This window comes from Osmerus eperlanus, chromosome 6 (assembly GCF_963692335.1).
Source record: "Osmerus eperlanus chromosome 6, fOsmEpe2.1, whole genome shotgun sequence".
Classification (NCBI taxonomy): domain Eukaryota; kingdom Metazoa; phylum Chordata; class Actinopteri; order Osmeriformes; family Osmeridae; genus Osmerus; species Osmerus eperlanus.
Window position 1 is genome coordinate 4,558,798 of NC_085023.1, and position 15,103 is coordinate 4,573,900.

The 15,103-nt window shown below is 42.1% G+C and overlaps 2 protein-coding genes across 2 annotated transcripts in view; both read right to left on the reverse strand.

The window, feature by feature from the left end:
* LOC134021968 (NACHT, LRR and PYD domains-containing protein 12-like) overlaps positions 1-15,103 on the reverse strand; it is a 248,064-nt gene that overhangs the window by 198,714 nt on the left and 34,247 nt on the right.
* The window catches only part of LOC134021969 (NACHT, LRR and PYD domains-containing protein 12-like), a 267,074-nt gene that overhangs the window by 13,031 nt on the left and 238,940 nt on the right, over positions 1-15,103 (reverse strand). The window contains exons 14-18 of the mRNA XM_062463098.1: positions 11,541-11,595; positions 11,204-11,432; positions 9,189-10,965; positions 8,892-9,059; positions 1,498-1,668 (exon numbers count right to left, since the gene is read on the reverse strand). Of these exons, the coding sequence (XP_062319082.1) occupies positions 1,498-1,668; positions 8,892-9,059; positions 9,189-10,965; positions 11,204-11,432; positions 11,541-11,595 (2,400 nt within the window). The remainder of the gene's footprint in view (positions 1-1,497; positions 1,669-8,891; positions 9,060-9,188; positions 10,966-11,203; positions 11,433-11,540; positions 11,596-15,103) is intronic.

Sequence of the window (15,103 nt, forward strand, 5' to 3'; positions counted from 1 at the left end):
ACATCCAGGAGCAGGTCTCTCAGTATACAAGGCACCTTTTGTGACCCATAACCTTTACTGCAGAGTTAGGGTGTTAACCACATGAAGCATGTGAAGCAGTACATTAGCAGAACAATACAAAACATACTTCCCAGGTCAACCTACAATAATATCATGGAGTAGTTTGTCTTATACACATTCCTGTCATACCCTGATCTGTTTCACCTATGTCATGTTTGTCTCCACCCCCTCCAGGTGTCTCCCATCTTCCTTCCTACCCTCATTTATTCCAGTGTTTTCTGCTTGGGACCAGTTTTTGTTTGTCAAGCCTACAGAAGCCTTCCTTGTGTTTTTTCTACCTCCTTTAGTCTTTTCTGCCTCTTAGTTCCCTGTTTGGCCTCCTGCCTGCCCTGACTTAGTGATGGGGGAAACAAAGCTTTCCGAAGCAACAAGCTATTTGAAACAATTGTGTCACAAAAGTATCGTTTTTTCGAAGTGTTTGATACATCGTCTCCATAGGGACACCTGCTGGTCAGTTCATGGTATGGCAACTGTATCGAGAGATTGAAGGAATCGAGTGACGTCAAATCCTCGGACGTTAGTCTCACAATCGTCATCTATTTGATAAATAAAGGTTATGTGACAAATGTTTCGATTTTCAGGTGTCAAAAAATATGTTGTTGTATTATAAACAACAACGTCTTTGCTCATTTACATTCATAACATTTATTTTTAGGTTCTGATAGCATTATTCACATGTGAAGTCAGGTTGAGTATGGCCTTCTGGTAAAAGCGCTGCCCTTCAGTCTAAAAGAGTGAGTTTGAAACCACTGACCTTGTTTTAGTGGAAGTATATGGTAAATGAATATTTATGATTTGATATTGTAGACTAGCGGCTAAGGTTTTGGAACATGCTTTTGCAACCGTGAAAGGGATGGCCACATTTGAAGGCTGGCAAAACTAGAGAAAGATGTATGTGTTTGTGCACCTACTCTTTCACATCTGTATATATCTCTGTCTATGTAGCTCTGGCAATCTATCTGTATCTCTGGCTCTGTCAATGAATGTATTCTATAGCGTCCGTAAATATGTATACTCTCTATAACCTATGAATATTAGTGATTTCTGATGTCTTCAGCGTTTGAATAAAACGCTGTTTGTCTCGGACTGTAGCACGACACTGTCATCTGCTCGTGTGACGGCCGAAGCTTCGACAGGTGATCACATGTTTTTTGCCCATTTGAAGCCACGCTCGACACGTTTGTGTCGGTATCAATTGACTCGAAAGGTCGATACCGCTTCGTGAGCACGGCTTTGAGCGTAACATCACTACCCTGACTCTGAGCCTGCCAGCTGCCCTGTACCTGAATGACTCTACCTTGTGGAATATGACCCTAGCCTGCCCTGAATATTCTTTGGCCGGCCTCCTTGTATCTTGAATTAACCACAAACTTGCAGCCAGTGTGTGGTGTGTGATATTGTGTAACTAGTTGTTGTCTGGTGAATTTGATTACATACCTCAGTGTCTCCAGTTTGCAGAGTGGGTTCCCCAGTCCAGCAGAGAGCAGCTTCATGCCGGCATCCTTCAGATCATTGTTACTTAGTTCTAGTTGTCTCAGGAAGGAGGTTGACTTCAGAGCTGAGCTCAGAGAAGCACAGCCTTCCTCTGTGATGTGACAGCCTGACAGCCTGTAGAAGGTTATCATTAGGGAGGGATCACAAACACTACTACCCTCTAGAGGTAGAAATAAAGAATATCAGTCTGATCATTTTACTCTCAAACACGAAGGTTTGATCAGTCAGATGACTGTCTGTCCTGGTTGGTCAACTTTCCCTTTATCTTAAATGCAATACCATCCTTTAATATGTAGAACATTGTACATCCAGTTACATAGTAGTACAGTATTCCAAGAATGTATTACATACTACATCCAGGAGCAGGTCTCTCAGTATACAAGGCACCTTTTGTGACCCATAACCTTTACTGCAGAGTTAGGGTGTTAACCACATGAAGCATGTGAAGCAGTACATTAGCAGAACAATACAAAACATACTTCCCAGGTCAACCTACAATAATATCATGGAGTAGTTTGTCTTATACACATTCCTGTCATACCCTGATCTGTTTCACCTATGTCATGTTTGTCTCCACCCCCTCCAGGTGTCTCCCATCTTCCTTCCTACCCTCATTTATTCCTGTGTTTTCTGCTTGGGACCAGTTTTTGTTTGTCAAGCCTACAGAAGCCTTCCTTGTGTTTTTTCTACCTCCTTTAGTCTTTTCTGCCTCTTAGTTCCCTGCTTGGCCTCCTGCCTGCCCTGACTTAGTGATGGGGGAAACAAAGCTTTCCGAAGCAACAAGCTATTTGAAACAATTGTGTCACAAAAGTATCGTTTTTTCGAAGCGTTTGATACATCGTCTCCATAGGGACACCTGCTGGTCAGTTCATGGTATGGCAACTGTATCGAGAGATTGAAGGAATAGAGTGACGTCAAGTCCTCGGACGTTAGTCTCACAATCGTCATCAATTTGATAAATAAAGGTTATGTGACAAATGTTTCGATGTGCTGGTGTCAAAAATATATGTTGTTGTATTATAAACAATGTAACGTCTTTGCTCATTTACATTCATAACATTTATTTTTTGGTTCTGATAGCATTATTCACATGTGAAGTCAGGTTGAGTATGGTCTTCAGGTAAAAGCGCTGCCCTTCAGTCTAAAAGAGTGAGTTTGAAACCGCTGACCTTGTTTTAGTGGAAGTATATGCTAAATGAATATTTATGATTTGATATTGTAGACTAGCGGCTAAGGTTTTGGAACATGCTTTTGCAACCGTGAAAGGGATGGCCACATTTGAAGGCTGGCAAAACTAGAGAAAGATGTATGTGTTTGTGCACCTACTCTTTCACATCTGTATATATCTCTGTCTATGTAGCTCTGGCAATCTATCTGTATCTCTGGCTCTGTCAATGAATGTATTCTATAGCGTCCGTAAATATGTATACTCTCTATAACCTATGAATATTAGTGATTTCTGATGTCTTCAGCGTTTGAATAAAACGCTGTTTGTCTCGGACTGTAGCACGACACTGTCATCTGCTCGTGTGACGGCCGAAGCTTCGACAGGTGATCACATGTTTTTTGCCCATTTGAAGCCACGCTCGACACGTTTGTGTCGGTATCAATTGACTCGAAAGGTCGATACCTTTCGATACTGAGCCCAGAGAAGCACTGCCTTCCTCTGTGATGTGACAGCCTGACAGCCTGTAGAAGATTATCATTAGGGAGGGATCACAAACACTTTTTATTGTTACCTCTACTCTTGATGCATGATGATGCTTTGCTTATGGTCTGCACCTCTTCTTCAACACCGACCACCTCTGGAAGAGTGGAACTCTCACTGAATTGCTCCTACCAAGCTTTCTTAAATGTTTTAACTATAAGTTTCCCTGAGAGTTTGTCCTTGTCTTTCTTGAGGGTTTAGGTTGGTTTAGGTGCAGTTCTATGGGTGTGTGTGAAGTCCTCTGCGACATTGCTTGAAAAAGGGCTATACAAATAACATTTGACTTGAACACAATGACACAGTAGCCAGTAACCAATGTGAAAAATAAACCTGCCTGAGAAGCTGATTTTACTAAGCTGGATTGTAGTTGTGAAATATTCCAAAAACTATCCTGTCTAATGAATACTGAGACATCATGTGATCTTCCTGAGGTATTTCTAAATCATATAATGTGAAATTTCAGTGAATCTTTTGTTCTAGACTGTCTAGTGTCTTTTTGAGCTAATCAGATCACAATTCCCTTGGTACTATGATCAATACTAGGTTTAGTATCTCCTATTATCAGTGCTATAGATTAGATCTATGGCACTGTTGTACTGACATGATCAAACTATCAATGAATATATATCACTGTTCAGGAATGGTTAGCTTGATTGTGTTATTGTGACATGAAACTTAAAAGATTAATTCACCAGTTAGATACAATAACACAATACATCCTTTCAAATGATGTATTGTGTTATTGTAAATGGCTCGTTTTACCATTTGAGTTATATGGTTATTCAGTTATTCCAAAATAAAACAAAACAACGGAATCCAAGCATTTCCCCATAATCCGGTTCTGACATCCGAAATGGACAAAACGATATTACGAGCCTATTTCATCTTTTGCAGATATCAGCATAAAGGATATGGAATAATCAAAACATCGATTAATGGCTGGTTATACCATTTGTGTTATATGGTTGTGTCATTAAAAAAAAAAAACGAAACAACCAAAAACAAGCCGTTATACTTAAATGTGTGTTCGACTTACTAAAGTGACAAAACGATATTACGGCCCTATTTTGCATTTATCAACACGGGTTTCAAAATAGAAAAACCAATGGCCACAAGGTACACGGACCTATTTGCTGGGGCATATTTTGAAAATTAAATCTCAAATGTCTATTTCTTTTTCATTTTAATTAAGTGAAAGATTGAGCACTCTTGAAGAAGAAAATTAAAATGCAAATAGGATGATTGATTACTCATTTCATTTATGAGTCAAATAATGCAGCCACATTCTTGAAATGCAAATGCATTTCTGGAAATGCATTTGCATTGGAATTTTGGTAACGATTTGCTTCCATAAGTTACTTCTACCTGGAACAAAATGTGATACCAGCAAAATATTTCCAAACACAGTCATATTCTGATATGAAAACCTGAGTGTTACTTCAACAATAACAAAAAACATGTCCCTCTAGTATTCTGAAATAACAATCTTTAATCCAGTCTGGTTGTCTTTGAATTTGCTGGCTCCTATTTTGAACACTTTCACTTGGAGCAGTCTCCGCCGGCCTCTGTTCGTCTGCTGGAAGAGTGAATGTCTCTGGCAGCACAGACAGGCACCAAGCATCCCACGTTCTCCCATCCGTCAGTGTATAGCTGTGAGCTCCTTTCTGCTGTGTCACTTTATGAGGCTCACTGAACTTTGACTTTCCTTTCTTGACATGCACAGGGTTTCTTACATGCACAAGACTTCCTGGGTGCAATTTAGGAGTCTTAGCACGTCTCTTGGCATCAGTGTACTCTTTCATGTGTAACTGATTCTTTGCAGCTGTCTCTTAGTTCCTGGTCCTGAACAGTGGTGAGCTTTGGCTTGACAAAGAGGTTGGTTCTCATCTATCTTCCATACAGGAGCTGGAAGGGTGACGTCCCTGTGGTCGCATGTAGTGGAGCTCTATAAACTGGAAGGAACTCAGTGACGTGAGTTTTCCACCGAATTTTCTCTCTCTGTGCTGTGATGATGCTTTCTTTACACCTTTTAGTCTCTCTACAACTCAATTTCCTCCAAGAAAGAGGACATTTCTGACGATGTTAGCTGTGGGCTATTATCTGTCACCACAGCCATGGGGTTTCCTTTTTCACTAAACACGGTGCTCATAAAACATATCACTGTAGCTGTTGTACATTGTGGAGCAAAACAAACCTCTAGCCACTTAGAATAGTACTCCATCATAGTAATAGCAAACTTACAGTCAACAGGACCCCTTTCAAATGGGCCCAAAATGTCCAGTGAAAGTCCCTTTGCCTTTGCTGTCTTATCATTCAACTGTCAGGACACACAGGTGGTAATGACACACTGCTCCAGTGCATCCATCTTAGGCCACCAGTACAGGTCTCTGAGTCTCTGTTTTGTATGGACGATGCCTTGATGGCTCTCGTGTGCTCGGTGTACCATGTGAGAACGTAGCCTTACTGGCACCACTATTCTGTGACTCCCTCTCAGAATAAGTGACTCTTACATGGAAAGTTCCTTCCTAATTTGGTAGTAAGGCATCATGTCTGTCGACAGGCCTTTGGATGACGCAGGCCACCCTATGGTCATGTAGACTTGCAGCTTACGTAGCTCTGGACAGGAGAAGCAGGCATCCATAAAGTCAGACTTATGGTGTGTCCCAGGTAGGTCAGGTTTTTCTGGTAGTATTTACACTTCGCTGTATTCAGATGTAGTCCAGCGTCATGTAACCTGTAGAGTACCGCTTTCAGGCGAGTTTCATGATCAGCACGGCAAGATGAGTAGACAATGATTTCATCACAAACTCCAGGTAGACCTTGCGGCACTATGGACATCCTTTTCTGAAATGCTGAGATGCTAGTCCATAACAAACTCGCTTGTATCTGAAAAGCCCCTCATGGGTTATGAAGGCAGTCAGGTCTCTGCTGTCCTCATGTAGAGGAACCTGGTAGTAAGCATTTGTGAGGTCGATGGTGGAGAACATGGTTTCTCCCCTGAGTTCTGAAAATAGCTCCTCCGTGTGAGGAATGGGGTAACAATCAGTTACCACCGCCTTGTTGGGCTCCCTGAGGTCCGTACACATCCGTATTCTTGTTGAGCTCTTTCATTGAGTCACAACAATTGGCGACACCCAGGGAGAAGGGTCTATCTTCTCGATGATGTCAGCGTCTAGCAGAAGTCTTAATTCAGCCGAAACAGCATTCTTGACAGAGAAGGGCAGCCTCCTATTTCTGCTGCATAGGTTTCACATAATCTCTTACTTCTACTTTCTGCACTAAGTTTTTCACACAGCCCATGGTAGGTAGAGGTGAAGCTGTAGGGGCAGGCAAGGGTGGAACCACTATTTCTCTCACTGTCTGTTCTGATCTGAGTTTTACTCTGTTTCCCACAATGACCATTTTCAGTGCCTGGATTAAGTCTAACCTAAGCAGTGGTGAACCTGATTCTACAATGTAAAATGAGGCTGGAGCAGAACATTTATCATGTATCCATTTGTTTCCAGTTGTCCCAATACTGGGATTCCCTGTCTTGAGTACGTCACCAGAGGAATCTCAGCTTGTTTCAAGGGTATGTCACAGAATGAGTTCTCATAGACCTCAGCAGGCAGCAATGACACTGATGATCCAGTATCCACTATCATATGGAATGGCTGCATATTAGGTAATGTGCCTCATTCTACAGTGCACATTATTTTCTTATCTTTTGGGACAGTATATTTTAGAAATATCACCGTCAGCTCAGGAATAACCACCTCCCTCACCTCATGTTTTTGACCTGAGCGGCACACTTTAGCAAAATGTCCAGTCTTTCCACATGATTTGCATATTTTGTTTGCGGCAGGGCATTTTGTGGAGTTTGCCAGGTGCTTATCCGAGTCACATCGGTAACATTTTTGTGTACATTTAGAATTTGTTTGACATTTTCTTGAGTTACCTGTTCTGTTCGGACGTTTCTGTTTCTTCTTTGGCAGCGTATTCATCTCCCTCACCGGCACTCCACTGTTTGAGAGTTCACTTGCATTGTGTGTGGCTGATTCCACTTGATTAGCAATCTGTATGGCTTTATCCAGAGAACGTTTATCTTCTAACAGCAAACGTTCACGTATGCGTCCACTGAAGGCTAAAGTGTTTTTCTCTCTCTATTTTTTTTTAAAGAATGACAATAAAATCTATCTAGATAAACTACGCTGGGCCTGCTGAACCTATACCTCTTCCACAGATACTGGTCAGGGAAGCATTACTTCTGTTTCTGAAGACCCGTTGGGCTGGTGGGATAAATCTTTCTCTTTGTCTTTGTATAATCTGAGCACCTTCATCCACAGGGTTGTCAAAGAACGGATACGCCATAATTGATTATAACTTGTCAAAACCCACTGCTTAGTTTAGGCCTTATTTTATGTCAATTAACCAATTACTTTTGAAAACAGTTAAAGTGACATGATTTCTTAACTTGTTTATTTAAATTAATACATTCTTTGGAGATGAAGTAAACACGTAAAGTCTGCACTTATGTTTCCGAACATGGACAGAACAGAAGTGCTTTGTGCACTGGAATTCACTCGACGGAACTGTCTATTGACGTTCTGTTTTATAATGTCATTTTTTTACATAGTTACAATATCTATGTTTCTTTAAGCGGTAAAAAGTAAGTTCCTTTGTTATAGACAGTCGAATGTAAGAAACTGAGGCTCTGTGGTGTGGTTTACTCTGTAGAAGGGACACTCAGATTGTCTTAAGGTATTTATGGTGTTGTTTTATGACACCTAACTAAGAGCCAGAGGGTCTTAGTTGGGTCTCGGGATTGGGGAGATGGTTATCAGTTGAGCGAGCTGACCTAACCTTTTGGCCAAAGAGATGGCCAAGTCAGACATCCTGTTTGTGTATTATTAACCATCTCCTCATTTACAGAGGGAGCTGTGACATCAAAGAACTGTGGGACACTTGGTATGGAGTCAAACTGTCACTGAACAGTGCTGACCAATCACAGAGACCGCTATATTGATGGATTCACCATCGGAAGAACCATTTGTTCTAGGGTTAGGGTAAGTTTATATAAGGCAGGGTTTTAGGGTTGTTCTTCACCACTCTCTCGAACGACCTGTAGGTTACATCTGCGTGTCTTTCTCTATGACAGGTCCAGAGTACTCTGTTAATTATTAATTTGTACAAACTAAATAAATTGTATTGAAACCGCCATCTTGACTATTCAGATCTACACAGTGCCACTTGAATTCTTCCATTACAGTTTCCGCCTGTTTTACTGGGATTTTCATGCACAACCATCTCTAGGGTTTACAGAGAATGGTCCAAAAAAGAGAACATATCCAGTGAGCGGCAGTTGTGTGGTCTAAAATGCCTTGTTGATGTCAGAGGAGAATGGGCAGACTGGTTCAAGATGATAGAAAGGCAACAATAACTCAAATAACCACTCGTTACAACCAAGGTATGCAGAATACCATTGATTACTTATCAAACTACTCCTCACTGATGACAGGAAGCATATCTTATTCTTGGCATGATGTTTATACCCAACTTGAGAATAAATTATATTGTCTAAAATCAACCATACGAAGACATTGTGCTATTGTAACCTTGCTATTGACTCATGTAGACCATAAATACAGACCTCAGTGTCTCCAGCTTGCAGAGTGGATTCCCCAGTCCAGCAGAGAGCAGCTTCATGCCTGAATCCCCCAGGTTGTTGTTACTCAAGTCCAGCTCTGTAAGCTCTGAGGAGGGGAGAGCTGAGGCCAGCACTTCACAGCACCGTTCTGAGAGGTTACAGTCATTCAACCTACATGACATAAGGAGAACATGACACATCATCAGAGTCATAGTTTGTACGATAGGATCATACAATAATCAAATATCACATCACAATATGTCCTAAATCATATCATTTTTAAAATAGCTTTATACATACAGAGCAGTTTTGGAGTCTTTGACCACTGGCAGCAGCCTCAGAAGAACTTTCTCTGATCTGGAGTATATCTTCAGGTCAAACACATCCATCTTCTCTTCTGAAGTCAGCAACACAAAGACCAGAGCTGACCACTGTGTAGATGAGAGTGTCTCACTGGAGAGACTTCCTGAGCTCAGGGACTGTTGGATCTCCTCCACCAGAGAATGGTCATTCAGTTCATTCAGACAGTGGAACAGATTCATGCATCTCTCTGGAGAAGGATTCTTTCTGATCTTCTCCTTGATGTACTTGACTGTTTTCCTATGGCTCTGTGTGTTACTTCTTGTCTGAGTCAGTAGGCCTCGTAAGTCAGACTGATTGGACTCCATTGAGAGGCCCAGGAAGAAGCGGAGGAAAAGGTCCAGGTGTCCATTCTTACTCTGCAAGGCCTTGTCCACAGCACTCTTGTAGAGGTGGACGTCAGATGTGTCTGAGGTGGACTGAGACATCAGATTCTCATTCTCGTTGATGAATGAGAGAAACACAAACAAAGCAGCCAGAAACTCCTGAAAGCTCAGATGGACAAAGCAGAACACCTTCTCCTGGAAGACTTTACCATCCTGTCTGAAGATCTGTGTGAACACTCCTGAGTACACTGAGGCATCATGGACATCAATGCCACACTCTGTCAGGTCTTTCTCATAGAAAATCAGGTTGCCTTTGTCCAGCTGGTGAAAGGCCAGTTTTCCCAGTGACAGAATGCTCTTAATGCTCTCTTCATCCCAGTGTGGATCTGTCTCAGTTTTCCCATGATACTTCACCTTCTTCTGTTTGGTCTGTAACACCAGGAAGGCTGTGTACATCTCAGTCAGGGTCTTGGGCATCTTCTCTTTCTTCTCTGTTCTCAGCATGTGCTCCAGGACTGTCACACACATTAGGGAGAAGACTGGAATGTGGCACATGATGTAGAGAGTCCTTGATGCCTTGATGTGTGAGATAATTTTCCTGGCCAGGATCTCATCACTGCATCTCTTCATGATGTACTCATCCTTCTGAGCATCATTGAACCCTCGTACCTCTGTCACCAGGTCAACACACTCAGAAGGGATCTGATAGGCTGCTGCAGGTCGAGTGGTGATCCAGATGAGAGCAGAGGGAAGCAGGTTTCCTTTGATCAGGTTGGTCAGCAGCACATCCACTGAGGTGGACTCTGTGACATCAGACCAGCTCTTGTTCTTTTTGAAGGCTAAGGGCAGTCGACACTCATCCAGACCGTCAAAGACAAACAGAACGTTGTACTTGTCGTAGTTGGAGATTCCTGATTGTCTGGTTTCTGAGAAGAAGTGATGGACAAGTTCCATCAGACTGAACTCTTTTTTCTTCAACAAATTCAGCTCTCGAAACGGCAGAGGAAAGATGAACTGGATTTCCTGATTGGCTAGTCCCTCAGCCCAGTCCGTGATGAACTTCTGCACAGAGACAGTTTTTCCGATGCCAGCAACTCCTGTTGTAAGAACAATTCTGATAGGTGTGTCTCGTCCAGCTGAGGGTTTAAAGATGTTGTTGCATCTGATGGCTGTCTCTGGTCTTGCTGATTTCCTGGATGCTGTCTCAATCTGTCTCACTTCATGTTCTTTATTGACCTCTGCACTCTCACCCTCTGTGATGTAGACGTCTGTGTAGATTTCATTGAGAAGAGTTGGGTTTCCTTGTTGAGCTATGCCCTCAAAGACAGTCTGAAACTTCTTCTTCAGTTTAGATTTGAGTTTACGTGAGAGTCTATGATGAGAAAGCTCTCCTGAATGACCAAACACAGATGTTATTATTAACAGGGCTTTAGTTTGCAAGAGAAAGTTACTTAACAGTTCAGAATAGTTTTTCCTATTCTAAATATGGCAGACATTGATGGCTTATACATAAACATGTATTTTCCATCATTGCACTTTGCCATTTGAAAGTTACTCTGATTCTCTTAACCTGTATCTTCATCATAAACCATCAGTCGGTCAACTAAGACTAAATATGTAGTCTCTTACTTTCCTCCAGAGTGTCAGCCAGCTCCTTCTGGTTCATGTTCCTCAGGACGTGCAGTGTGATCTTCAGAGCTCCCTCTCTGGCACTGCTCTCCTGCTTCTGATATTCAGGGTCCACCACTTCCTGGTCCTCCCTCTGACTCTCTAAGCCTTCTGGGAAATCTGAACTCAGAATCCTCTTCATCCTCTTCAGCTCTTCCTTCACAAACCTGATGACAGTCTCCTCAAGCACCTGAAACAGGGAGGGAAGATGTCAGAGGAACCAGGAACTCTGTACACAGTAGTACAATCAGATTAAAATGATGGTCTTGTTTGTACTTTAAATGAACACAAAACTCACTGTGAATATAGAAGACAAGTTGTCATGGTGACTCTGGTCTGACTTCTGTTGATCTCTGTGGACAAGAGATGACAACACATGAACCACATGGGCTAGATATCTAAGACCAAAATACTGAACTGTCTCCATTCATGCATACACACAGACACTCTGTTTAAGAGTGACACAGAGTAAACTATCTTCTATACCACTAGATGGCACTGATTCATTCCTTTCCATTAGGGGGTTTCCTGTTGGACACTAGCTGTCTGAGTAATCAATAATTTCCTTAATACGTTTGACAAATTTAATTTTGCAGCTGAAGATGTGTTGGGCATCAGAATCCGTTGAGGTATTTTGGTGCTTTTAGATGCACGGTTTTGTGTTATTGTCTGATGAATGAAATGCAGGAGACAGGTGATTTACATGTAGTAGCCTACAGGGACATTCCCCCCAAGGCAAGTAGGGTGAAGTGCCTTGCCCAAGGACACAACGTCATTTTGCACGGCCGGGAATCGAATCAGCAACCTACTGATTACTAGCCCGATTCCCTAACCACTCAGCCACCTGACTCCCCATGATGACTTTAGACCCTCTCCGTGTTTGAGCCGATCTGCAGATTGTCATGTGTATTGTCTAATGTTTGTGTGTTAAAGATGGTTGTTTCTGTGTTCAATTGTTTGTTCGTTAATAAATATGTATGGAGAGACATATACCATTTGATTACGACTGATTCCAAGGGCGTAGGTTTGGTCTCAGATTTGGTGGGACATCCATCCCCACCACCCCCTCAAGGCTGAGAAATGAACTTTGACTGAGAAGTGTTTAGTTTAGACAATAGTGTTTATAGTATGTTTATAGTTTATAGTTCTAGTTCTAGTAATTTTCTTTTAACCGTTGCAGTGTCTCAGACCCCCCACAGCACGAAGGTTAAAAGAAAATGCTTCACTTTATTTTTGTATTAGGTAAAGTTGTTGCAACACGACGATGAGTCACAATGACCCGAAGGTTCACAATGACCGGAAGGCAGCACAAGGGTTAAACTGAATCCGGTGGTCTCCCTTTTATTTATCTGCATTGTTTGGCTACACTCATAAATACATTACAAAAACAGAATATAGAAACGAAAAATGTCTCAGATCCACTGTTTATTGTGACTGCAAGATTCTAACTTAAGGTAGGCTGATTAACATTCAATGACCCAGGTCACTACCACTGCTAGTTTGTTTGTGTGACTAGTTATTTTGCCTGACTTACACTCTGCTTTATGAAAAAGTCCCGTTTCTTCTTCTTGGGTGGCATAGCTAATCTAAAAAGGGGCAAACATGTACATGCTGAAGGGCAAAGGGAATATTAAAATGTTTTACTCTGGCCTTTTATGGGGAATGTATTGGCAGACAGCCCTGGTAAGTTACCGTTGTTTTCGACACACCCGCTCGCTTGTCTGCCAGTGCAAACACAAAGCAAAGTATCCTGTGCTTGCTTTGACACTCTCCCGTGCGTGCAGCGTGTCAGGTAACCCTCCCCCCTTCGGGTTTTCAGCCAATCAAATGACGGCATTTCTTGTACTGCCGCCTCCTGGCCGTCGGAATCGATCCAAATAGCAGCACAAAGGAGTTCGCTACACTTTTGTCATCTTAAATATTGGTGGGGACTAGTAGCCTACCTAGCAACCCCCCCTAAACCTACACCCATGTCTGATTCTGGTTTCAACCAGACACTGAAGAATGACATCAGGGTCCACCTCACACAGGGCTGCATGTTTGCTAGCAGCCTGCTTTAGACACTGCAGCACTCCTCCACCCAGGAGTTTAAGACCTTCTGGTCTCAAGCAGTCTAAGTGGGCTGAGCCCCGCCCGGTCTGTGCTCATACCAGGCCTGGTACCTGCAGGGCTTTGACTCTCATGCTGTCTGTCTGTGTGTCTGTGTGTGTGTGTGTGTGTGTGTGTGTGTGTGTGTGCATGGAGGTTATGACTAGGGTGACCATACACCTGTGTATGTGCGTGTGTGTGTTTGTGTGAATGTGTGTGTAGGGAGGTTATGTTTGTCAAACAGATAACGCTACATCATAGACCACCGTAGTATGTGTTGCCCGGGCAACACAGGCTAATGTCATGATGCTAATACTTCAGTGAAATAGTAGACTACTGTTTCCGAAAGTAGATGTACTTCCTTAATAATATCAGCTTATACTGTACATTACACATCACAATTGTGTGTCATATCACAAAGTAAAATGAGTAAATAATTATCACCCTGGCCTCTTTGCTTGTGGCGTTTCTGCAGCTGCCTTGCAGTAAAGCTATAGTTAGCCTAGCTATCCCCCAAGTTAACAGATGCGAAATGAATGTTCTGCCAAAGGTAGTCACGCGTGTTTTTGTGACGTTAGTGACGTTAGTAACGTCAGTGACTGTGGCTAGCAAATTAGCCACCGTTAGCTTCACTTTTCGCCACAAAAACTTAACTTCAGCCTAAACCATGCAACGGAACGTAAATTCCAATAGAAGCAACTCAATCGCTACCAAGACGAAACTTTTGACACCTACGTTGTCTATGTAGGCCAAATATTGACTGAGTTTTAGGGGGGCGAAAATAAACAATAATAATATATAATATATATGTGAGAGAACAAAGGTTGTGCCCTTGCCGAAGGCTTGAGCACACCCAAATATATTATAACATAGGAAGGTTGAGTCCCAGTAGAGACAGCTTCTACACAACATGTCACCAGGCCCGTAACGGAAACACATGAGCCCCCCCCCGCAGAATAAGCCTGAGAGGCCCCCCCCACCACATATGTAACGGATAATGTAATACAAATACCGACGGGACGAACAGGACCCCGACGCGATCAACTGAACTTTTTGGAACATTCTGAAGAGCCGTGTAATAAATGCAAGATATCAAAACTCAAGCTTGTCTTGTGAGGAAAATGTATTCAATAAGAAAAAAACGCTCAAACGGTTTGCAGGTGAATAACCTACACATGTGCGCGTCTTTTAGCAAATCTGTGTGCAAAGTCTTTTACCACACTCTTTACATCTAAACTGCGCGCGCGCACATTCATTTTCTATGCTAAGGATGGCCAGTCCTGACAGTCTCTCTTGTGACATGGAGCTTCTGAGATATGTTTTGATCAGTTTCAGCTTGGAAAATGACCTTTCAGCGCTTGCGACAGTCACGGGTATTGTCAGAAATAATGTGATGGCCGTGGCTACATCAGGCACACTTGATAGTATGGAGTTGTGTTTTATTATTAGCGTGTTCGCTAAATCATAAATGGAGCCATTTTTTGTCGTGTGAATCTTGTAGAAAGCAATGACTGTACGTTTTACACGATCATAATATGTATATAACTGAAATACAATGACTTATTGTAACTTTGATTATGTTTTTTGTATGTTTAAATAGTCAAACGCAATCGTTGCAACTGCACGATACTACTGTCGCATACGTCATGTTTGCTAATAATGTCAGTTATGTAGTAATATATTTTATAATTAAGCACTTTTTCTACTTTCTCTTTTTTTTGTAGTTTCACTCCATTTCAATGTTGTCAGCTTGATAGGAAGTCAATAAAGGAG